This window comes from Heptranchias perlo, unplaced genomic scaffold (assembly GCF_035084215.1).
Source record: "Heptranchias perlo isolate sHepPer1 unplaced genomic scaffold, sHepPer1.hap1 HAP1_SCAFFOLD_1645, whole genome shotgun sequence".
Classification (NCBI taxonomy): Eukaryota; Metazoa; Chordata; class Chondrichthyes; order Hexanchiformes; family Hexanchidae; genus Heptranchias; species Heptranchias perlo.
This window is the reverse complement of record NW_027138909.1, coordinates 68-23,353: the sequence shown is the minus strand read 5'-3', so window position 1 is coordinate 23,353 and position 23,286 is coordinate 68. Positions and strand designations below refer to the sequence as shown.

Sequence of the window (23,286 nt, the reverse complement as noted above, 5' to 3'; positions counted from 1 at the left end):
TTCTCAAACTCTCTCACTGCCCCTCTTATTTCCTTTTTCAGTTCTCCCGTGTACTCTCTGTATTCAGTCTGGTTCTCTACTGTATTATGAGCTTAACATTTATCTTAAGCCTCATTTTTACTGTTCCATTTTAATCTCTATACCTTTGGTCATCCAGGGAGCTCTAGCTCTGGATGCCCTTCCTTTCCCCTCGTTGGAATGTGTCTACTCTGTACCCGGACTATCTCCTCTTTGAAGGAGATTACTCATTTACTCTTTTACCTGACAATCTTTAATTCCAATCCACCTGAGCCAGCACCTCCTCCAGTGAAGTATTTTCACATTTGATTGTTCCTTGTCCTTTTCCATGACTATTCTAAACGTAATCATATTATGATACTCAAAAATAATCTCTCCCTGATCTTTCTCTTCCCCACAGTAACCAATCCCGGGCTCCCCTGCCCACAGTAACCAATCCCGGGCTCCCCTGCCCACAGTAACCAATCCCGGGCTCCCCTGCCCACAGTAACCAATCCCGGGCTCCCCTGCCCACAGTAACCAATCCCGGGCTCCCCTGCCCACAGTAACCAATCCCGGGCTCCCCTGCCCACAGTAACCAATCCCGGGCTCCCCTGCCCACAGTAACCAATCCCGGGCTCTTCACCCTCTCCACAGCTCAAATGCCTGAAGTCAGTATGAGTTCGGTTTGCCCTTTTCTGCAGTGCTTGGATATGCTGGCGTCGTATGGTGATCAGTACTGTACACAGTGCTCCAGGTGTGGCCGTACCAGGGCCTGGAGTTTGTGCTCTGTCCCTCTGACCATGTGTCCCAAGAGGCGGTTCACTTTCCTTACTGCTGCCGCACACTGCACTGTTGGTTTCAGTGAGCTGCCTCCAATACTCCCAGATCCCTCTTCTATGATAAATAAAAACAGAAAATGCTGGAAACACTCAGCAGGTCAGGCAGCATCTGTGGAGAAGGAAACAGAGTTAAGGTTTCAGATTGAAGACTTTATTCTATAATGTGCCCTGTGGCCGAGAGGCATTTAGTTCACATTCTCACTCTTTATTTCCCTTCCCCACATCACACTATCTTGCATTTGTCCACAACAGTTGTCACTTAACATTTATCAACTCATCATCTCAAACTATCCAGATCTCTTTGTATTTGGTGCATCAAGATATCCAGACAGTGCCAAAAAACCGGAGGAGGACGCTCCATGAACATCACCTGATGGCGGAGTCCAGCACGTGAGTGCAAAAGACAAGGCTGAAGCGTTTGCAACCATCTTCAGCCAGAAGTGTCGAGTGGATGATCCATCTCGGCCTCCTCCTGATATCCCCACCATCACAGAAGCCAGTCTTCAGCTAATTCGATTCAGTCCAGGTGATATCAAGAAATGCCTGAGTGCACTGGATACAGCAAAGGCTATGGGCCCCGACAACATCCCGGCTGTAGTGCTGAAGACTTGTGCTCCAAAACTAGCCGCACCTCTAGCCAAGCTGTTCCAGTTCAGTTACAACACTGGCATCTACCCGACAATGTGGAAAATTGCCCAGGTATGTCCTGTCCACAAAAAGCAGGACAAATCCAATCCAGCCAATTACCGCCCCATCAGTCTACTCTCAATCGTCAGCAAAGTAATGGAAGGTGTCGTTGACAGTGCTATCAAGCGGCACTTACTCACCAATAACCTGCTCACCGATGCTCTGTTTGGGTTCTGCCAGGACCACTTGGCTCCAGACCTCATTACAGCCTTGGACCAAACATGGACGAAAGAGCTGAATTCCAGAGGTGAGAGTGACTGTCCTTGACATCAAGGCAGCATTTGACTGAGTGAGGCACCAAGGAGCCCTAGTAAAATTGAAGTCAATGGGAATCAGGGGGAAAACTCTCCTGTGGCTGGAGTCATACCTAGCACAAAGGAAGATGGTAGTGGTTGTTGGAGGCCAATCATCTCAGCCCCAGGACATTGCTGCAGGAGTTCCTCAGGGCAGTGTCCTAGGCCTAACCATCTTCAGCTGCTTCATCAATGACCTTCCCTCCATCATAAGGTCAGAAATGGGGATGTTCGCTGACGATTGCACAGTGTTCAGTTCCATTCGCAACCCCTCAGATAATGAAGCAGTCTGTGCCCGCATGCAGCAAGACCTGGACAACATCCAGGCTTGGGCTCATAAGTGGCAAGTAACATTCACGCCAGACATGTGCCAGGCAATGACCATCTCCAACAAGAGAGAGTCTAACCACCTCCCCTTAATGGTATTACCATCGCCAAATCCCCCACCATCACCATCCTGGGGGTCACCATTGACCAGAAATTTAACTGGACCAGCCACATAAATACTGTGGCTACAAGAGCAGGTCAGAGGCTTGGCATTCTGTGGTAGTGACTCACCTCCTGACTCCCCAAAGCCTTTCCACCATCTACAAGGCACAAGTCAGGTGTGTGATGGAATACTTTCCACTTGCCTGGATTGGTGCAGCTCCAACAACACAAGAAGCTTGACACCATCCAGGACAAAGCAGCCCGCTTGATTGGTACCCCATCCACCACCCTAAACATTCACTCCCTTCATCACCGGCGCACTGTGGCTGCAGTGTGTACCATCCACAGGATGCACTACAGCAACTCGCCAAGGCTTCTTCGACAGCACCTCCCAAACCCGCGACCTCTACCACCTAGAAGGACAAGGGCAGCAGGCACATGGGAACAACACCACTTGCACGTTCCCCTCCAAGTCACACACCATCCCGACTTGGAAATAAATCCCCATTCCTTCATTATCACTGGGTCAAAATCCTGGAACTCCCTACCTAACAGCACTGTGGGAGAACCGTCACCACATGGACTGCAGCGGTTCAAGGGCAAATCGTGATGGGCAATAAATGCTGGCGTCGCCAGCGACGCCGACATCCCATGAATGAATTTTTTAAAAATCCAAATGGATACCGAGTCGAAGCTATGAGGAGAGCTTGAGGAGCCTGCGATTGTTATACTGCCAGAAAAAGGGGAGATATTATTCAAGTGCTCAGAATCCTGAAGGGAATAGATAAATTGGACCCCAGTAATAATTTGCCCCAAATGCAACAACCCTGGGACACGGGGTTCAAACTTAGAAGAGGGGAACGTGCATGGTCAGATTAAATTGTGTGACCTCGTTCTCTCCCCCTCCCCACAGCTTTATTCTTGTCCCCAGCTCCAAGATCAGTTCTGTACCCTGAAAAGGACAATGGCCCCAGCACTGATTCCTGGTGCACCCTGCTCAGGACCCCTTGCCAGGTCCACAAAACTCCATTCACAGCCACCCTTTGTTTTCTTTGGCCAGTTTTCAGTCTTCCTCAGAAATTCGCCTCTTGCTCAACGCCTTCCTGCCTTTCGAACCAATCACGTGTAGTAGTATCAAAACCCTTCTAAAATCTAAATATTACACACACAGAAATTCCATCCGTTATTAGTAAATTTGTTAAGCAAGACACAGAAGTTACTTCTAGAAACACATAAGTTGCAACACAGAAACAGGCCGTTCAGCCCACCCAGTCCTTGTCAGCATTTACCCTCCATGCGAGCAAATAGTTCTAATCACACTTAGCTGCCCTGTTCCCATATCCCTTCAACCCTTTTCCATAAATCCATACTGACTCCCTCTAACTGCCCCATGCCTATCTAGGTATTTCATTATCCCCTCTTTCTGGTTGCCTTCTTTATCACAACAGATGTTATGCTCACTGACCTCTGGTTTCCTGGGTTGTCCCCATACCTCTTGGTAAAGATTGGTGTTATATTTGCTATTTTCCAATCCCATTTCTAATGATTCCCAAAGTTAGTGGCAAGGATGTGTGGAATTTCACAAGTCAGTCCTTCTAAATCCCCTTGAATGTCGCCTGTTCAGGCAACTCTTCCTCAGCTTATCACGATTCCCAAACGAATAAAACATTTTCTGCAATGACAGCATTGTTCTGCATTCTTTCGGATGTTGAGACCGGGAGTCCATGAATGTGCTGGTATTTACTTCGCACAGAAAAGCTTGAAGCCCAGTGGCATCAGTGATCAATGCAGAGTGAAAAGTAAATCACCAACTGATCAGAATATCAATTCAAATTACAGACACAAAGATAAGTACAGATGAGGGAAGCCATTTGGCCCATCCGTCCATACGAACCTACAGCCCAATTACTCTTCAATAATTCCAGAATTCTTGCCTTCACTAGGCACCCATTCCTGGTGGTATTATAGAGATTGCAAAGATATCCATGCTGAACTTGTCTTTTGCTAGTTTTCATTGATGTCCCTTGTCCTACAGTCATGGTTTACCCTTTAATAATGCTCCTCATTAACTCGATCTATTTCGCTTATTATCTTGCATGTGAGGTCCGCTCTCCTTGCCTCTTTCAAGGATGAATAGTCTGAGTTTTTCTAACCTTTTCCTTACCCCTTCCAGGGCTCGGTTGTTTCCTTGTGCCTGGTGACCATAACTGAGCACTGTGCTCATGATGTGGCCTGTGAGAGGACTCCAGCTGCAGCATCTTTACCCTCAGTCTATGCTCTACTTACTGTAACATTATGCTGTGTAATTGGCAGTGATATTCTTTTGATTATATTGGGGACAGTTTGTAGCTCCTTTATGAAAAGAATATTGGTGTTGTAACCCTGTTCTGTCGTTCCACCTGATCTGCCTCTTTAACTGAGCCTATCTAACCCATCCTTCAAATGAGATGTTAAACCGAGGCCCCACCAGCCTGCTCCTGGGGCAGGATGTTCAATCTGCCATGGCATTATTCAAAGAAGAGCAGGGAGTTCTGTGGCCAACATTGCCAGAAATTCAGACACAGAGGTTATTCATCTCATTGGTGTTTGTAGGGTCTTGCTGTGCACAAATTTGCTGCTGCCAAAGAAATTCATTGTAAGTGAAATGCTTTGCAATATTTCTGAGAGACATGGTGAGGCACAATATAACTGCACGTCTTTCTTTCTTTAACAGACTCTCCTGCTGTCCCCGGAGTTTCACTGCACCGAGGAGATCCTGACTATTGTTTCATTGCTTTCTGTGGACAGTGTCCTTTACAATCTACATGCTAAGCGGGATGAAGTGTACTCTGTGAGGAAGAAATTCATCTCCAGCGAGGGTGATCACATGACCCTACTTAACATATATCATGCCTTTAAAAATGTAGGAGGCCATAAGGTAAAAAGTATTCCTTCATAGAAACATCGAAAATTTGTGGCACAGAAGGAGGCCATTCGACCCATCGTGTCTGTGGTCGAAATAGAACTACCCAGCCTAATCCCACTTTCCAGCTCTTGGTCCGTAGCCTTGTAGGTTACGGCACTTCAAGTGCACATCCAAGTACCTTTTAAATGCGATCAGGCTTTCTGCATCTACCACCCTTTCAGGCAGTGAGTTCCAGGTGTCCACCACCCTCTGGGTGAAAAAACTTTTCCTCATCTCCCCTCTAATCCTTCTACCAATTACATTAAATCCATGCCCCCTGGTTATTGACCCCTCTGCTGAGGGAAATAGGTCCTTCCTGTCCACTCTATCTAGGCCCCTCATAATTTTATACACCTCAATTAAATCACCCCTCAGCCTCCTCTATACCAAAGAAAACAACCCCAGCCTGTCCAATCTTTCCTCATAGCTAAAATTCTCCAGTCTTGGCAACATCCCTGTAAATCTCCTCTGTACCCTCTCTAGTACAATTACATCTTTCCTGTAATGTGGTGACCAGAACTGTGCGTAGTACTCAAGCTGTGGTCTAACTAGTGTTTTATACAGTTCCAGCATAACATCCCTGCTCTTATATTCTGTGCCTTGGCTAATAAAGGAAAGTATTCCATAAGCCTTCTTAACCACCTTATCTACCTGTCCTGCTACCTTCAGGGATCTGTGGACATGCACTCCAAGGTCCCTCACTTCCTCTACACCTCTCAGTATCCTCCCATTTATTGTGTACTCCCTTGCCTTGTTTGCCCTCCCCAAATGCATTACCTCACACTTCTCTGGATTGAATTCCATTTGCCACTTTTCTGCCCACCTGACCAGTCCATTGATATCTTCCTGCAGTCTACAGCTTTCCTCCTCACTATCAACCACATGGCCAATTTTTGTATCATCTGCAAATTTCTTAATCATGCCCCCTACATTTAAGTCTACATCATTAATATATATACCACAAAAAGCAAGGGACCCAGTACTGAGCCCTGCGGAACCCCACTGGAAACATCCTTCCAGTCACAAAATCACCCGTTGACCATTACCCTTTGCTTCCTGCCACTGAGCCAATTTTGAATCCAATTTGCCACATTCCCTTGGATCCCATGGGCTTTTACTTTTTTGACCAGTCTGCCATGTGGGATCTTGCCAAAAGCCTTCCTAAAATCCATGTAGACTACATCAAACGCACTACCCTCATCAACCGTCCTTGTTACCTCCTCAAAAAATTCAATCAAGTTAGTCAGACACATCCTTCCCTTAACAAACCCATGCTGACTGTCCTTGATTAATCTGTGCCTTTCTAAATGATGGTTATACTGTCCCTCAGAATTGATTCCAATAATTTGCCCACCACCGAGGTTAGACTGACTGGCCTGTAATTACTCGGTCTATCTCTTTCTCCCTTTTTAAACAATGGTACGACGTTAGCAGTCCTCCAATCCTGCGACACCATGCCTGTAGCCAGTGAGGATTGGAAAATGATGGTCAGAGCCTCCGCTATTTCCTCCCTTGCTTCTTTTAACAGCCTGGGATACATTTCATCCCCTTCACGTTTTTTTTCCTAAGCGTGCTTGGGAACATAGGAATTGTTGGACAAGAAAAGACCACAGTCCATCTGATTGACGACCTACCATCCTGGTAGTTGCATGATACAGCGATAATGCAGTTATTGCAGTTATTGTCTAATCATAGCAATCAATCTCTATCAGTGAGTCTACAACAGACCCAGAAATGAGGCGAGGAAAACCCCCAGTGGTGGAGAGCTTTGGGAAACCATAGGTCCAAAGTCACCTGTTCCTCCCAAGCATGGCACACTTACCACAGGTCATGTTTCAAATTATTCATATACTGTATCCCAAAATGTTATTTTCTGAAAGAAATCTATCTAATTTACATTTGAATTAATCAGTGCAGCACAGGTGGAGGCCATTCGGCCCATCGTGCCTGTGCTAGCTCTTCGAAGGAGCTGTGCCCTGCTCTTTCCCAATAGCCCTGTAAATTTTTTCCCCTCAAATATTTATCCAATTCCCTTTTGAATCTGCTTCCACCACCCTTTCAGGCAGTGCATTCCAGATGGTTACAACTCGCTGCGTAAAAAATGTTTCCTCATGTCTCCTCTGGCTCTTTTGCCGATCACCTTAAATCTGTGTCCTCTGGTTACCGACCTTTCTGCCACTGGAAACAGTTTCTCCTTGTTTACTCTATCAAAACAGTTCATGATTTTGAACACCTCTATCAAATCTCCCCTTAACCTTCTCTGTTCTAAGGAGAACAATCCCAGCTTCTCCAGTCTCTCCACATAACTGAAGTCCCTCATCCCTGGTACCATTTCAGTAAATCTTTTCTGCACCCTCTCTAAGGCCTTGACATCCTTCCTAAAGTGTGGTGCCCAGAATTGAACACAATACTCCAGCTGAGGCCTAACCAGTGTTTTATAAAGGTTTAGCGTAACTTCCTTGCTTGTGTACTCTGTCTCTGTTAATAAAGCCCAGGATCCCATATGGTTTTTTAACAGCCTGTCAACTTGTCCTGCCACCTTCAAAGATTTGTGTATGTGCACCCCCAGGTCTCTCTGTTCCTGCACCCCCTTTAAAATTGTACCATTTAGTTTATATTGCCTCTCCTCATTCTTCCTACCAAAATGCATCACTTCACACTTCTCTGCGTTAAATTTCATCTGCCATGTGTCTGCCCATTTCACCAGTCTGTCTCTGTCCTCCTGAAGTCTGTTACTATCATCCACATTGTTTACCACATTTCCAAGTTTCGTGTCATCTGCAAACTTAGAAATTATACCAACTATACCCAAGTCTAGCTCATCAACATATATCAAAAAGAGCAGTGGTCCTAATACTGACCCCTGGGGAACACCACTGTGCACCTCCCTCCAGTCTGAAAAACAACCGTTCACCACTACTCTCTGCTTTCTGTCCTTAGCCAATTTTCTATCCATGCTGCCACTGTCCCTTTAATCCCATGGGCTTTAATTTTGCTAACAAGTCTATTATGTGATACTTTATCAAACGCCTTTTGAAAGTCCATATACACAACATCAACCGTACTCCGTTACTTCATCAAAGAACTCAAATCAAGTTAGTCAAACACGATTTTCCTTTAATAAATCTGTGCTGACTTTCATTTATTAGCCCAGACTTTTCCAAGTCTCAATTAATTTTGTCCTGGATTATTGTCTCTAAAAGTTTCCCCACCACTGACGTTAGCCTGACTGGCCTGTAATTGCCAGGTTTATCCCTCTCCCCTTTTTTGAACAGGGGTGTAACATTTGAAATCCTCCAGACCTCCGGCACCATCCCCATATCTAAGGAGGATTGGAAGATTGTGGCCAGAGCCTCCGCAATTTCCACCCTTCCCTCAGTAACCGAGGATGTAGCCCATCCGGACCGGGTGACTTTTCTACTTTGAGTACTGCCAATCTTTTAAGCCCCTCCTCTTTATCTATTTTCATCCTTTCCAATATCACTCCTACCTCCTTCTTTACTGCTACAATGGCAGCATCCTCTTCTCTAGTGAAGACTGATGTGAAGTATTCATTTAGTGCCTCAGCCATGCCGTCTGCCTCCACAAGATGATCTTTTTTGACCCTAATCGGTCCCACCCTTTCTTTGACTATCCTTTTACTATTTATGTTTATAAAAGACTTTTGGGTTTTATGTCCCTTTTATGTTAGCCGCTAATCTATTCTCTTACTCTCTCTTTGCCCCTCTTATTCCCTTTTTTGATCTCCTCTGTACTTTCTGTATTCAGCCTGATTCTTTACAGTATTATGAACCTTACATTCATCATAAACCTCTTTTTACAGTTTCATTTTAATCTCTATATCTTTAGTAATCCAGGGAGCTCTAGCTTTGGATGCCCTTCCTTTCCCCCTTGTGGGAATGTGTCTACTCTGTACCCAAACCATCTCCTCCTTGAGGGTCTCCCATTGTTCAACCACTGTTTTGCCACCAATTTTTGATTCCAATCCACCTGGGCAAGATCCCTTTTTAACTCACTGAAATTTGCCCTCCTTCAGTTATGTATTTTCACATTTGATTATTCCTTGTCCTTTTCCATAACTATTCTAAATGTAATGATATTATGATCACTGTTCCCCAAATGCTCCCCCACTGAAACATGCTACACTTCATTCCCCAGAACTAGATCCAGCATTGTTTCCTTCTCAGTTGGGCTGGAAACATACTGATCTATGAAAGTTCTCTTGTACACATTTCAGGAATTCCTCCCCCTCTTTGCCCTTTACACTGTTACTATCTCAGTCTATATTGGGTTAATCGAAGTCTCCCATTATCACTACTCTATAGTTCTTGCATTTTTCTGTCACTTGCCTGCAAATTTGCTCCTCTATCTCCTTCCTAGGTAGCCTATAGTATACACCCAGTAGTGTAATATCTCCTCTATTGTTCCTTAATTCTTACCAAATACATTCTGTCTTTGACCCCTCCCTTTCCAGTGCTATAATAGTTTCTTTGATCAATACTGCCACCCCCTCCTTTCTTTCATTCCCTATCTTCCCTGAAAACCTGGTTGCCAGAAACATATTACTACCCAATCCTCCCCTTCTTTGAGCCAGGTCTCTGTTATTGCCACTATATCGTAGTCCCATGTGACGACTTGAGCCTGCAGCTCACCAACCTCATTTACCACGCTGCATGCATTTATACACATGCACTTTAAACTCATCTTAGACTGCCTCGCATCTGCGCCCCGTCTGTCTGCTTCCACCATCTCCCTAGGGAGCCTATTCCATGGATTGACCACCGAAGTAATATTTGCACAGATTAGTTTTGAATTTCCCCCCCTTCAAGCACAGGCTGTGTCCTCTGGTTCTACTGTTCTGGATAAGGTGAAACAGCTTGTCATGGTCGACATTATCTGGTCCCTTTAGAATCCTGAAAGTAGCAATCAGATCACCTCTCAACCTTCTCTCTTCCAGTGAGAACATGCCCAATTTACATAATCATAAGAGATAGGATTAGGCCATTTGGCCCTTCGAGCCTGCTCCACCATTCAATGAGATCATGGCTGATCTGATTCTGGCCTCAACTCCACTTTCCCGCATGTTTCCCATAACCTTTGACTCCCTTGCTGATCAAAAATTTGTCTAACTCAACCTTGAATATATTCAATGACTCAGCCTCTTTGGGTAGGCAAAAAATTCCAAAGGTTCACAACCCTCTGAGGGAAGAAATTTCTTCTCATCTGTCTTAAATGGGTGACCCCTTATTCTGAGACTATGCCCCTAGTTCCAGATTCCCCTATGAGGGGAAACATCATCTCAGCATTTACCCTATCAAGTCCCCTCATAATCTTATATGTTTCAATAAGATCTCCTCTCATTCTTCTAAACTCCAGTGAGTATAGGCCCAACCTGCTCAATCTTTCCTCGTAAGAAAACCCTTCCATACCCGGAATCAACCCAGTGAACCTTCTCTGAACCATCTCCAATGCAAGTATATCCTTCCTTAAATAAGGTGACCAAAACTGTACACAGTACTCCAGGTGTGGTCTCACCAGCACCCTGTACAGTTGTAGCAAGACTTCCCTGCTTTTACACTCCATCCCCCTAGAAATAAAGACCAATATTCCATTTTCCTTCTCAATTACCTGCTGCACCTGTATGCTAACTCTTTGTGTTTCGCGTAAGCGGACACCCAAATCCCTCTGTACCGCAGCATTCTGTAGTCTTTCTCCATTTATATAATATTTTGTTTTTTTATTCTTCCTACCAAAGTGGATGACTTCACATTTTCCCACATTATACTCCATCTGCCAAATTTTTGCCCACTCACTTAACCTATCTATATCCCTCTGCAGACACTTTGTGTCCTCCTCACAACTTGCTTTTCCAGCAAATTTGGCCACAGTACATTCACTTCCTTCATCCAAGTCATTGATATAGATTGTAAATAATTAAAGCTCCAGCACTGAGCCCTGTGGCACCCCACTAGTTACAGATTGCCATCCTGAGAATGACCCTTTTATCCCGACTCTCTCTCGCTCCTCATAATCCAATCCCTCTGTCCCCTCAATGGCCTGGTTGCTCTCTTCTGTAGCCTTTCATCAGCTGCAATATCCTCTTTGTGCTGTGGTGACCAGGACTCTACTCTGTTTTCTAAGTGCAGTTGCATCATTGATTTATAAAGTGACAGGCTTGCCTCACTCTTTTGGCTCAATATTGACCATTTAACACATCCTAACATCTGATTTGCATTACTCACTGCCACTGAGCATTGTTGCGATAGCTTCAATTTATTGTCAGTCAGGACCTCCAGATACCTCTCATTTTCCATACACACTATTGGATAAACACATGAGGGAGAAAGGAATAGAAGGATATGCTGATAGGGTGAGATGAAGTAGGGAGGGAGGAGGCTCGTGTGGAGCATAAACACCGGCATAGACCAGTTGGGCCGAATGGCCTGTTTCTGTGCTGTACATTCTATGTAATATTTTCTTTCCATTTCGGTAATAATCCCTTCCTGTACTTTTGTCCCCTTGTGAAGTACTTTGCATTTCTCTACACTGAATTTCATCTGCCACCTGTCAGTCCAATTCCCAAGTATATTCCAATCCTCCCGTTCAGCTCTGGAGTTCACCACCTTCATTTGCTTTCTATCATCTCCAAATTTAGCCACTCTGACTCCCAGCCCCAGATCATTTATAAAGATATTAAACAAAAGAGGTCCCAAAACAGACCCCTGTGGGACCCGACTGGTACAATTCTCCCGGCTGGTGACAATCCCTGTATCTCCAGCCCCGGGTTCTATCAGTCAATAAATTGCGTATCCGTTGTAAAATATTTCCACTGATTCCCACTTTCTTTATTTTCAGTACCAGCCTTTCCAGAGGAACTGTATCAAACACCTTACTGAAATCCAAGTAAACCACTTCCACTGCCGTACCCCATCAAGCTCCCTTTGTTCCACCCTCAGAGAAAACCAATCATTTAGATTGGCAAGAACCCATATTGACTATCTGTTATGATTTTATTTCTATCCAGATGCTCCCTGATCTTATCATTAATAAGGGTTTCCATAACTTTACCCACAGTGTACATTAAACTCACTGGTCTGTAGTTTCCTGGGTCAGTTTTGCTACCATTTTTAAAAATAGGAGCAACATCTGCCTTTCTCCAGTCCCCAGGCACCTCTCCAATATTCAGTGATTTCTGGAAGATTTGTGCCAGAGTTCCTGTAATTTCCTCCCTTAGTTCCTTAAGAATCCTTGAATGTACCTTTTCTGGCCCGAGATTTATTCACCTTCAGTTCACATAGCTGTTCAGTAATGTGAATAGTGTCACAAGTTATCTCTGCAACACTCTCTGGTTCCCTTTCCAGATCGAATAAGTTACTGTCTCCTCCTTGGTAAAACCTGAGGCAAAAAATTATTTAGCACATTTGCAGCCTGTGTAACATCAATTGTCAATCCCTCTCCCGATTCATATCCTGTTTAATATTTATAGTCTAGACTGTAACATGATTGGAAGAACTTGTCATGTGAGAAAATAGGTTTGAGTTTCCTAATTAATGTCAGTGATCAATATATGTGACTGTTTGATGCTAACGGCCTAAAGCATCAGGTTTTAAATATTGGTGTTAGGTTACAATAGTGCCCAACACATTCCAAATATTTCTATAATGTTGCATGTTTGTTTTGTCCAATGTCTGCTCCTCAGGAATGGTGCAGAGAGAACTTTGTGAATAGCCGAAACATGACGATGGTGGCAGAAGTTAGACGTCAGCTGCGGGACCTCTGCGCAAAGGTAAAGGTGTATTTCTCACGAAGCCATGTATTTCCAGTGGTGGACGGGTGAATTGACCCCGGGTTTCTGTCAGTGCCAGTTTTCTCTTGGGCACAAGGAAGCTGAAAGCAGCTGGCCAGCGTGATTCTTCCCCACAGAGTGTGGGAGTGCTTGGTCACTGCTGGGCACCTCATCGGACACAGCATGACTGAAGTAATTGGTAGAATGAGCGTGTAAATGGCAAATTAATTTCAATATAGATAAGTGTGAGGTGGCATTTTGGTAGGAAGAATAAGGAGGCCACACACTGCTTGGAAAATAATAGTCTAGATGGGGTAGAGGAGCAGAGGGATCTGGGGGTACAGGTACAGAAATCACTAAAAGTAGCGACGCAGGTTAATAAGACCATGAATACCAATGCTTTGTTTGGTTTCTTTATTTCTCGAGGAATGGAATTGAAAAGCAGGGAAGGTATGTTAATCTTGAATAGAACCTTGGTTAGACTTGGAGTACTGTGTATAGTTCTGGTCTGCATACTGTAAAAGGATATAGAGGCACTGGAGAAGGTGCAAAAAAAAATTACTAGGATGATACCAGAACTGAGAGGTTCTACCTATCAGGAAAGATTGAACAGGCTGGGGCTCTTTTCTCTAGAAAAGAGAAGACTGAGGGGTGACCTGATAGAGGTCTTTAAGATTATGAAAGGGTTTGATAGGGTAGACGTAGAGAAGATGTTTCCAGTTGTTGGGGAGATAAAAACTAGAGGTCATAAATATAAGATAGTCACTAATAAATCCAGTGAGGAATTCAGGAGAAACTTCTTCACCCAGAGAGTGGTTAGAATGTGGAACTCACTCCCACAAGGAGTAGTTGAGGCGACTAGTACAGATGTATTTAAGGGGAAGCTGGATAAACACATGAGGGAGAAAGGAATAGAAGGATATGTTGATAGGGTGAGATGAATTAGGGTGGGAGGAGGCTTGTGTGGAGCATAAGTACAGACCTGTTGGGCCAAATGGCCTGTTTCTGTGCTGTCGATTCTATGATTCTGATACTGAGCACTTGCCTAGTTTTGCCACTGTTTTCATGTTGTTAAAACAAATGATTTTAAAAATGGTTTGTTTTGGCCATCTTTCCTAGGGCCATCTGAAGAGCCTGTGAGATATCTTAAATCACAGGAAATCCTCAGCTACTGTCCCAGTTACTCTGTTTTCCTGAAGGGAATGACTCATTCTTGGGAGTGATTCCCTATGTGCACGTCATTCCAGGCAGCCATTCTTCAGGAGTGAGCTCAGTAAATGTTGGCAGGTTATTCAAGCAAAGAGGGCATCACATTCTGCTCTCGCCTGACATTCCAGCAGTATCCACTGGACAGTGATCAGGACCAGGTAGCCTGCTTGTTTTCTTTGCTGCCCAGCGCTGCTGCAAGTCAATTGTCACAGTCCTACTTCCATCAAGCTGAGAGCTGGTAACCCAGTGCAAACCGGGCTGTTCCTGGCCTTTCTGACTAGTTACTGCACTGCACAGCGGAGCTGTTTAACTTCGATTCAGAATTCAGATTAAAAGTACATTTTGTGGTGGTGTGATTTGAATTTGTTTTTATTTTAGTTCGGAGTTCGTTTGGAGTCTTCTCGTTCGGACACGGGCAATATCCGGCGGTGCTTAGCGTACACTTTGTTTCTGAACGCTGCCGAGCTGCAGCCGGATGGGAGCTATGCGACCCTGGACTCTCGGCAGCCTGTGGCTATCCATCCCTCCTCAGTCCTCTTCCACTGCAAACCTTCCTACGTCTTGTACAATGAGCTACTCCACACCTCCAAGTGTTACATGCGGGACTTGTGTGTGGTGGATGCTGAGTGGCTTTATGAGGCAGCCCCGGAATACTTTGGCAGAAAGTTGAAAGGAATAAAAAGCTAATGCATCTGAGATGGCCCCAAGTGCAGTGACTGCTTCGAACATATCTGTTGTAGAGATGAACAGCGTGGGTTTTTAGAAGACAAATAACCACCAGATTTTGTGCTGAGCAATCTGCCTTTTTAATAAGTTTATTCCTTGCAAAATGGTGCATATATGAACCAATACAATATAATGCATCAATGGGATTTTCTGATACAGATTTCTAGTAGTAGATAACAGCCACACATAACTGAAATAGCATCAGTAGAGGCAGTGCATTGACCAGGGACACTAACTGACCATTTGTGCACTGAATGTTGCTACAGCCAGTTACTCCACTGTGGAGCCATGGAACGGAGCCTTGGCATCAGAACCACTTTTAAGGATCAGCTAGAAGGGATATAACCAGCTTTAGATTTGTGTGCGAGCCTGTGTGTGCGCGTGCGTGCGAGCCTGTGTGTGCGCGCGTGCGTGCGAGCCTGTGTGTGCGCGCGTGCGTGCGAGCCTGTGTGTGCGCGCGTGCGTGCGAGCCTGTGTGTGCGCGCGTGCGTGCGAGCCTGTGTGTGCGCGCGTGCGTGCGAGCCTGTGTGTGCGCGCGTGCGTGCGAGCCTGTGTGTGCGCGCGTGCGTGCGAGCCTGTGTGTGTGCGCGCGTGCGTGCGAGCCTGTGTGTGTGCGCGCGTGCGTGCGAGCCTGTGTGTGTGCGCGCGTGCGTGCGAGCCTGTGTGTGTGCGCGCGTGCGTGCGAGCCTGTGTGTGTGCGCGCGTGCGTGCGAGCCTGTGTGTGTGCGCGCGTGCGTGCGAGCCTGTGTGTGTGCGCGCGTGCGTGCGAGCCTGTGTGTGTGCGCGCGTGCGTGCGAGCCTGTGTGTGTGCGCGCGTGCGTGCGAGCCTGTGTGCGCGCGCGTGCGTGCGAGCCTGTGTGCGCGCGCGTGCGTGCGAGCCTGTGTGCGCGCGCGTGCGTGCGAGCCTGTGTGCGCGCGCGTGCGTGCGAGCCTGTGTGCGCGCGCGCGCGTGCGAGCCTGTGTGCGCGCGCGCGCGTGCGAGCCTGTGTGCGCGCGCGTGCGTGCGAGCCTGTGTGCGCGCGCGTGCGTGCGAGCCTGTGTGCGCGCGCGTGCGTGCGAGCCTGTGTGCGCGCGCGTGCGTGCGAGCCTGTGTGCGCGCGCGTGCGTGCGAGCCTGTGTGCGCGCGCGTGCGTGCGTGCGTGCTTGGTCAGGTAACCTGCTGGCTCCCAGGGTCAAGGGTCACACATGGACAGTGGCCATTTGGGTGACAATTGTAAACAATTTTACAACACCAAGTTATAGTCCAATGATTTTTATTTGAAATCTACAAGCTTTCGGAGGCTTCCTCCTTCCTCTAGATTTTTTAAGGAGCCACGCACATCACCAGTTTATTCTCTAGTTTCTAGTCCATCAGTGATTCAGGCAAGATTTCTCATGGGGGATTTTATTAAGTTCTTAAAAAGATAAATTCAATGAAATTATTACTAGCCTGTCCAAACTGGAACATCTCTGGTGCACCATGTTAAACTCAGTTTTTAAAAGAACATGTTTGTTTCCTTTTACTACCATTGTTCTCCGTGTGAAGGTTTTGATTCTTTTGCCATTCGCTGAAGTGCCTCTTCATGTATGAGCCTGTGAACTGCTTGGGGAATTGCAGCAAACTCGATCCTGTGCTCAGGTGGTTTCTGTGGAGCATATGGTCAGTGCAGGTCAGCGAGAGTGGTGTTGATGGAGTGCGAACCTTAACTGAGCTTTTTTCCTAGTTTGCAAAGAGTTAACTGTCACAACAAAAATCTCTAAAATGTGATATTTTCTGACCTCACTGTCTGCTTTTCACAGCGCATTCTTCATCTAGCAGACTTCACAGCAGGACTGGTACTGTCCAGGGTCCTAGAATTGCAGCATTTTTAAAATTCATGGGATGTGGGCATCACTGGTGAGGCCAGCATTTATTGCCCATCCCTAATTGCCCTTGAGAAGGTGGTGGTGAGCCGCCTTCTTGAACCGCTGCAGTCCGTGTGGTGAAGGTTCTCCCACAGTGCTGTTAGGAAGGGAGTTCCAGGATTTTGACCCAGCGACAATGATATATTTCCAAGTCGGGATGGTGTGTGTCTTGGAGGGGAACATGCAGGTGGTGTTGTTCCCATGTGCCTGCAGCCCTTGGCCTTCTAGGTGGTAGGGGTGGTGGGTTTGGGAGGTGTGGTAAAAACTCCTTTCTCTAAATGCCAGTTGATGGAACTCTCCTGTGTGCTAAACTGCAAGCCTCTTGTCTTCATCTTGTACATTTACACTCCTGTGGACTCAAACTCTTGATTATCCACACACACTTTTTTTAATGTATTCCAGTTTTTAGCATATAAATGAGTTTTTGTTGCACTTTGAGCTGCACTGGTCTTTGTACTCCCAATAGTCTCCTGTGCTGTCATTTCTACCATTTCTGCCCAGTCGATGGGTTTTCTGTACAGGTTCCCAAAACTACTTTGTCTCTTTTAGGGTCACATTTTCACATCAGCTTCTGATAGCTGCCCTTGGATTTCTGACCATTAAGACCAATTGAGAAACTGTGAAGTTCAGATTAGAGAATTCAGATACGACTATCTGAATTGTGCAGAAGTGAATTTTTACAGTAGCACACGCAACATACACCGAGAAATCCCTGTTGTAATACTGCCGCTAATGGCTCATTGGGCAGTGGGTTCTCAAACATTTGTCAACATGATTCCTGCTTTATCGCAGGTAAGAAAAACGGGTTGGAGCAAACACTTGGCTACAAATGGACCAAGAAGCTTCATTATGTAATGGTTGTACCTTGAAGTGCCTTTGTTTAGTGCAAAACTTCTGATAAAGTTTAACCTGTTTGGATACAAATGTTAAATATTCTTTATATGCCGTTAGTATGCTATTTTTGTACAATCTGTAAGTTTTATTATTCCTGAATGTATGCTCTTGCACTTACCAACAAAGTATGTTGGTGCATGAGGCCACTTCCCTATGTCCAAATCTAAAGGCTGAATTACAATTATTATATTCTATTAGAGTTTTTAAATCTTTTCATAACTGAGATTTCTATAATTGTAAAACACAACATCAGTTTGCAGGGCACAATGTAAGTACCACAGAACTGAATTTTGTAAAACCTCTAAGTTCTGTAGGTTTATTAGGATTCAACTTGACTTTGTTCTTTTCTTTGTAACTATCACTAAGTGAGTTGAACGTATCTGGGATTTATCAGGCCACTCATCGTCATTGCTAGTAGCATTTGAAGTTGTTCAAATATTTCTTTCCATTATGTGTCTTCAGTACGTGAGCTATAAATCCAGAGTCTTTTGCCCAAGGTTTTTCTTTTCTGTAATTAACTGAAAAAGTGGTCTTCAAGTGAGGAATATGATTGTACAGACAGGAGAAATGCCAATACTATGTTTGCCTCAGTGGCTGTACTCTTGGACGAGAGGCACTCCACTACAAATCCTGTGCAATTAATCCAGATGGAAATATTTCGGATTTTCATGAGTGTCAACTTTTGTAAACTTATGCTGTGCAATCTTGATGATTTTATTTTTGTAAATCTGTTCTCTGAAAGCTGTAAATATTGGAACATGTGGCCTGAGAGGAATAAATTTTTGTCTAAGTTTGTGGGATTATTTGGGATCTTTGTTTGAAGTCCATGCAAAGTATAATTGAAATTCAGAATTAAAACTGTTTCATAGCAATAGTGCTACATTGGGCCTGAGTGCTCCTGGACTAGGAAGGGGAAGGATCAGCCTGATTGCTACCCAACGACTCCTGGAAAATGTGTGTGTGGCTATTTAGAGAGGACCCTGGTCATAATCACAGTTTAGGTTCACACGTGAAGAATGGTGATTTGGGAAGGTGCTAGAGAGCGTCTGGTACCTGTGGAACTGCACCTCTGAGTCCAAGCCTTCAGATGAGAACATTGGGAGAAGAAATTAATTTACCTATCTAGAAATTAAATCCCTGGAGAATATGGACATTGAACATATAAAACCATTATTATGCAGCTTTTAATGGGTATTTTGTTGTAGTTGATTGTGAAAGTATTGTAATGCCATTTTCAGTTGGACGTGGAATGAACACATCTGTGTCACTGATCTACAAACTCAGTTAAGTAAAGTTGGGTTGGTTAAACCAAAAAAGTTAACCATCAGCCTGGCTGAGGTTTAAATACAACTGAGTGGCTTGCTAGGCCACTTCAGAGTCGACCACATTAGTGTGGGACTGGAGTCACAAATAAGGCAGGCTGATTCCGGCATTTTATTTCCAGATATAAAAAAAAACTAAATTCAAATTCTCAAACTGCAATGGTTGGATTTGAACTCACGTTCTCTGAATTACTGGTCCAGTAACAACCACTACACTAGTGTGTGATTCAGTGCAATATTGTATTGTTATTCGATTAACTTTGTTTCATTCCATTAATTTCATTAACTCCATTGACTTGATATGATTTGTTTCATTCCTCCATTGATTTGATATCCATTTCATTCATTAATTCAAATCAATCATTTGATTCATTTTGTTTGTTTTATTTCATCATTGTTTTCATTTCATTCCATTCATTTGTTTCCTTTATTCACTGAATTTATTTTTGTTGATGTGATTCATTTGATTTCATTTATTTGATTCACTTCCTGTTATTTTCTTTTCATTTTATTGATTTAATGATCCATTTCATTCATTAGCTTCATTGCATTTATTTTATTTCAATGTTATTTTGAGGAGGAGGTAGTAGTGATATTGGATAGGATAAAAATAGATAAAGAGGAGGTACTGAGAAGATTGGCAGTACTCAAAGCAGAAAAGTCACCCGGTCCGGATGGGATGCATCTTCGGTTACTGAGGGAAGTAAAGGTGGAAATTGCGGAGGCTCTGACCACAATCTTCCAATCCTCCTCAGATATGGAGATGGTGCCGGAGGTCTGGAGGATTACAAATGTTACACCCTGTTCAAAAAAGGGGAGAGGGATAAACCCGGCAATTACAGGCCAGTCAGGCTAATGTCGGTGGTGGGGAAACTTTTAGAGACAATAATCCGGGACAAAATAAACTGGCACTTAGAAAAGTCTGGGCTAATAAATGAAAGTCAGCACTGATTTATTAAAGGAAAATCATGTTTGACTAACTTAAGTAATGGAGGGTTGATGAGGGTAGTGCAGTTGATGTATACATGGATTTTCAAAAGGCATTTGATAAAGTACCGCATAATAGTCTTGTTAGTGAAATTAAAGCCCATGGGATTAAAGGGACAGTAGCAGCATGGATAGAAAATTGGCTAAAGGACAGAAAGCAGAGAGTAGTGGTGAACGGTTGTTTTACAGTTGGGAGGTGGTGTCGAAGAAGCCTTGGTGAGTTGCTGCAGTGCATCTTGTGGATGGTACACACTGCAGCCACAGTGCGCCGGTGGTGAAAGGAGTGAATGTTTAAGGTGGTCGATGGGCTGCCGATTGAGCGGACTGCTTTGTCCTGGATGGTGTAGAGCTTCTTCAATGTCATTGCAACTACACCAATCCAGGCAAGTGGAGAGTATTCCATCACACTCCTGACTTGTGCCTTATAGGTGGTGGAGAGGCTTTGGGGAGTCAGGAGGTGAAACACTCGCCACAGAATACCCAGGCTCTGACCGCTAGTGGCCACAGCGGTCAGAGTGGCTGGTCCAGTTGAGCATCTGGTCAATGGTGACCCTCTGGATGTTGTTAGTGGGGGATTCGGCGATGGTAATGCAGGTGAATATTATTGACTGGAACTTGTATGGTGTGAATGTTACTTGCCACTTAGTCCCTGAATGTTGTCCAGGTCTTGCTGCATACGGGCACGGACTGTTTCATTATCTGAGGAATTGTGAATGGGGCTGAACATTGTGTAGTCACCAGCGAACAGCCCCACTCCTGTCCTAATGATGAAGCAGCTGCCCTGAGGAACTCCTTCTATTTCATTCCATATTCCTTCATTCATTCTCTTCCAAGTCATCACTCATTCCATCTTACATTCTACTGTTCCAGTTCATTCAATGCCATCATTCATTCCATCCCTTTATTCTATCCTATTCCATTAATCATTCCATTGGGAATCCAACTTAGAAGTGTTAGCAGGTCAGTCAGCCACCACGTTTTCATAGTAGAAGCCCAGCAATCCATCACTGGATTGTTTCCCAACCACAAAAAATACCTACTAACAAGGAGCAGCGGCAGCCAGAAAAAGCTAATTATTTAAGTAATTATTCATCTAATTTCCTATCGAATAGCTTCAGGAGAAAGGACAGAACGAGAATTTCAAAACATAGTAAGTAAACATATTGGCCTGGAATTTGCTCTGAGCGCCAAACAGCGTCCTCTGCCGGGGATCGGTGCGCTGGGTGAAAGTGCAGCGTCCTCTGCCGGGGATCGGTGCGCTGGGTGAAAGTGCAGCGTCCTCTGCCGGGGATCGGTGCGCTGGGTGAAAGTGCAGCGTCCTCTGCCGGGGATCGGTGCGCTGGGTGAAAGTGCAGCGTCCTCTGCCGGGGATCGGTGCGCTGGGTGAAAGTGCAGCGTCCTCTGCCGGGGATCGGTGCGCTGGGTGAATGGGGAAAGGATCACTCTTTCCCCTCAACCAATCAGATTGAAGCATCTTTGACAAGCCACGCAGAGTCAGAAACAGGAAGTGAAAGCTACAACAGTAAATTCAATGTAAAATCGATTAGAAAAAGCAAAATAAAGAGAGGGTAAGAAATAATTAATTAAAAGACAGAGATAAAAGAGACAAAGAAAATAATTGTTTTTAAATGTCCAACAACAATTAAAATCGGAAAGAATGAGACTCTACATTTTTTAAAGTTAATTTTCAGTGCCAGAGAGGTTGTTTGGCGGTCATTAAGACTTATCACACCATTAAAAGTTAGCTTAGACCTAAAAAACTGAGCGTCCCTTTTTCTTTCTAGATTAGTTTGTTTCCAGCTGGGCAGTGCAGCAACCTCACGCTGGTCCATTCATTTCACCAGGGAGCTGTCCCTCCCGCACAGCTTTCAAACCAGCAGGGAATCAGGTACAGCAACTTCCACATTTGTGGGTTTGCCTGCGCCTGCACACTCGCTGCAAGTTGCTCTTCCATTTGCCCTTAAATAACGGTGAGCTTGTTTGTTTCTCTGTCAATTTTGGAGCAAATTCTGGGCCAATAAAATGGAGTGAGTAAATACAAACCATTCGATAAACAATTTTAAAAAAGGATTTCAATTGGTGTAAATGTGTAGAGAGAGGTTTGTCAGGATAGAGTTGGGTGATGTGTGTGAAATACCTGGGCTCGGGTGCTGGGCGGGTGGATCACCTGTATGATGTGTAAGAAGATTGCACTCCTCCAGCAGAAATTTGCACAGGTTGAGGGTGGACTGGACACACTCCGTAACACTCGGGAAGGAGAGAGACCATAAGAGATAGGAGTAGGGAATAGGCCATTTGGCCCTTTAGAGCCTGTTCCGCCATTTAATAAGATTTAATGAGAGTTTTCTGGAGCAGATGTTCCAGACAGTGGCCATCCCACAGATTGCTGGGAATAGGGGAGCTGGTCTGGGAGACTAGGTGACCATCGGCCAGGGCAGGAATCATAGAAGGTTACAACATGGAAGGAGGCCATTCAGCCCATCAAGTCCGTGCCGGCTCCATACAAATCCAGCTGGTCCCACTGCCCCACCCTATCCCCGTAGCCCTGCACATTTTTTCCTTTCAAGTACTTATCCAGTTCCCTTTTGAAGGCCATGATTGAATCTGCCTCCACCACCCCCTCAGGCAGTGCATTCCAGATCCTAACCACTCGCTGTGTAAAAAAGTTTTTCCTCCTGTCGCCTTTGGTTCTTTTGCCAATCACTTTAAATCTGTGTCCTCTGGTCCTTGACCCTTCCGCCAATGGGAACAGTTTCTCTCTATCCACTCTGTCTCGACCCTTCATGATTTTGAACACCTCGATCAAATCTCCTCTCAACCTTCTCGTGGTTCATTTGGGGACCAATGACGTAGAGTAGATTTGAGGTTCTGCAAAAGGATTTCAAGGTGTTAAATTCTAGATTTATAATCTTTGGATTACCCCCAGTGCCACACGTTGGACCAGACAGGGAGAGAAAGAATAGGATTGTCAATGCACGGCTGGAAAGATGGTGTGGAAGGGAGGGTTTCAGATTCCTGGGACACTGGGATTACTTTTTGGACTAGTACAGATGGAATGGCCTTCACCTAAACCAGAGAGGAACCTTGCAGAAATGGTAAATTGGGCAGTGGGAAAGATTGGGGTGGGAGGGGAAAATTCACACTAAGTCAAAAAGTGGGAGAAAAAGACCAGCAGGACATAGGGACAGGGTGGCGACAGTTACCCAGACAACAGTTCTGTAAATGAGTTAAAAGCACAAATTCAGCTTAAACACAAACATGACTAGGGAACGGGCCATACTAGATT

The 23,286-nt window shown here is 44.9% G+C and overlaps 1 protein-coding gene across 2 annotated transcripts; it reads left to right on the top strand.

The window, feature by feature from the left end:
• The first annotated feature begins 1,556 nt into the window (after nt 1–1,556).
• Nucleotides 1,557–15,785, top strand: LOC137309466 (ATP-dependent RNA helicase DHX33-like). Of its 2 annotated transcripts, none has more exons than XM_067977667.1 (4): nt 1,557–1,773; nt 4,962–5,106; nt 12,892–12,978; nt 14,566–15,785. In XM_067977667.1, the coding sequence occupies exons 3-4, from the start codon at nt 12,928–12,930 to the stop codon at nt 14,872–14,874; spliced, it is 360 nt and encodes a 119-aa protein (XP_067833768.1). In that variant the 5' UTR covers nt 1,557–1,773; nt 4,962–5,106; nt 12,892–12,927; the 3' UTR covers nt 14,875–15,785. The 2 variants fall into 2 exon arrangements, with proteins under 2 accessions (XP_067833768.1, XP_067833767.1); XM_067977666.1 differs by having other exon boundaries at nt 1,561–1,773; nt 4,962–5,165; nt 14,566–15,765.
• The last annotated feature ends 7,501 nt before the right edge of the window (nt 15,786–23,286 follow it).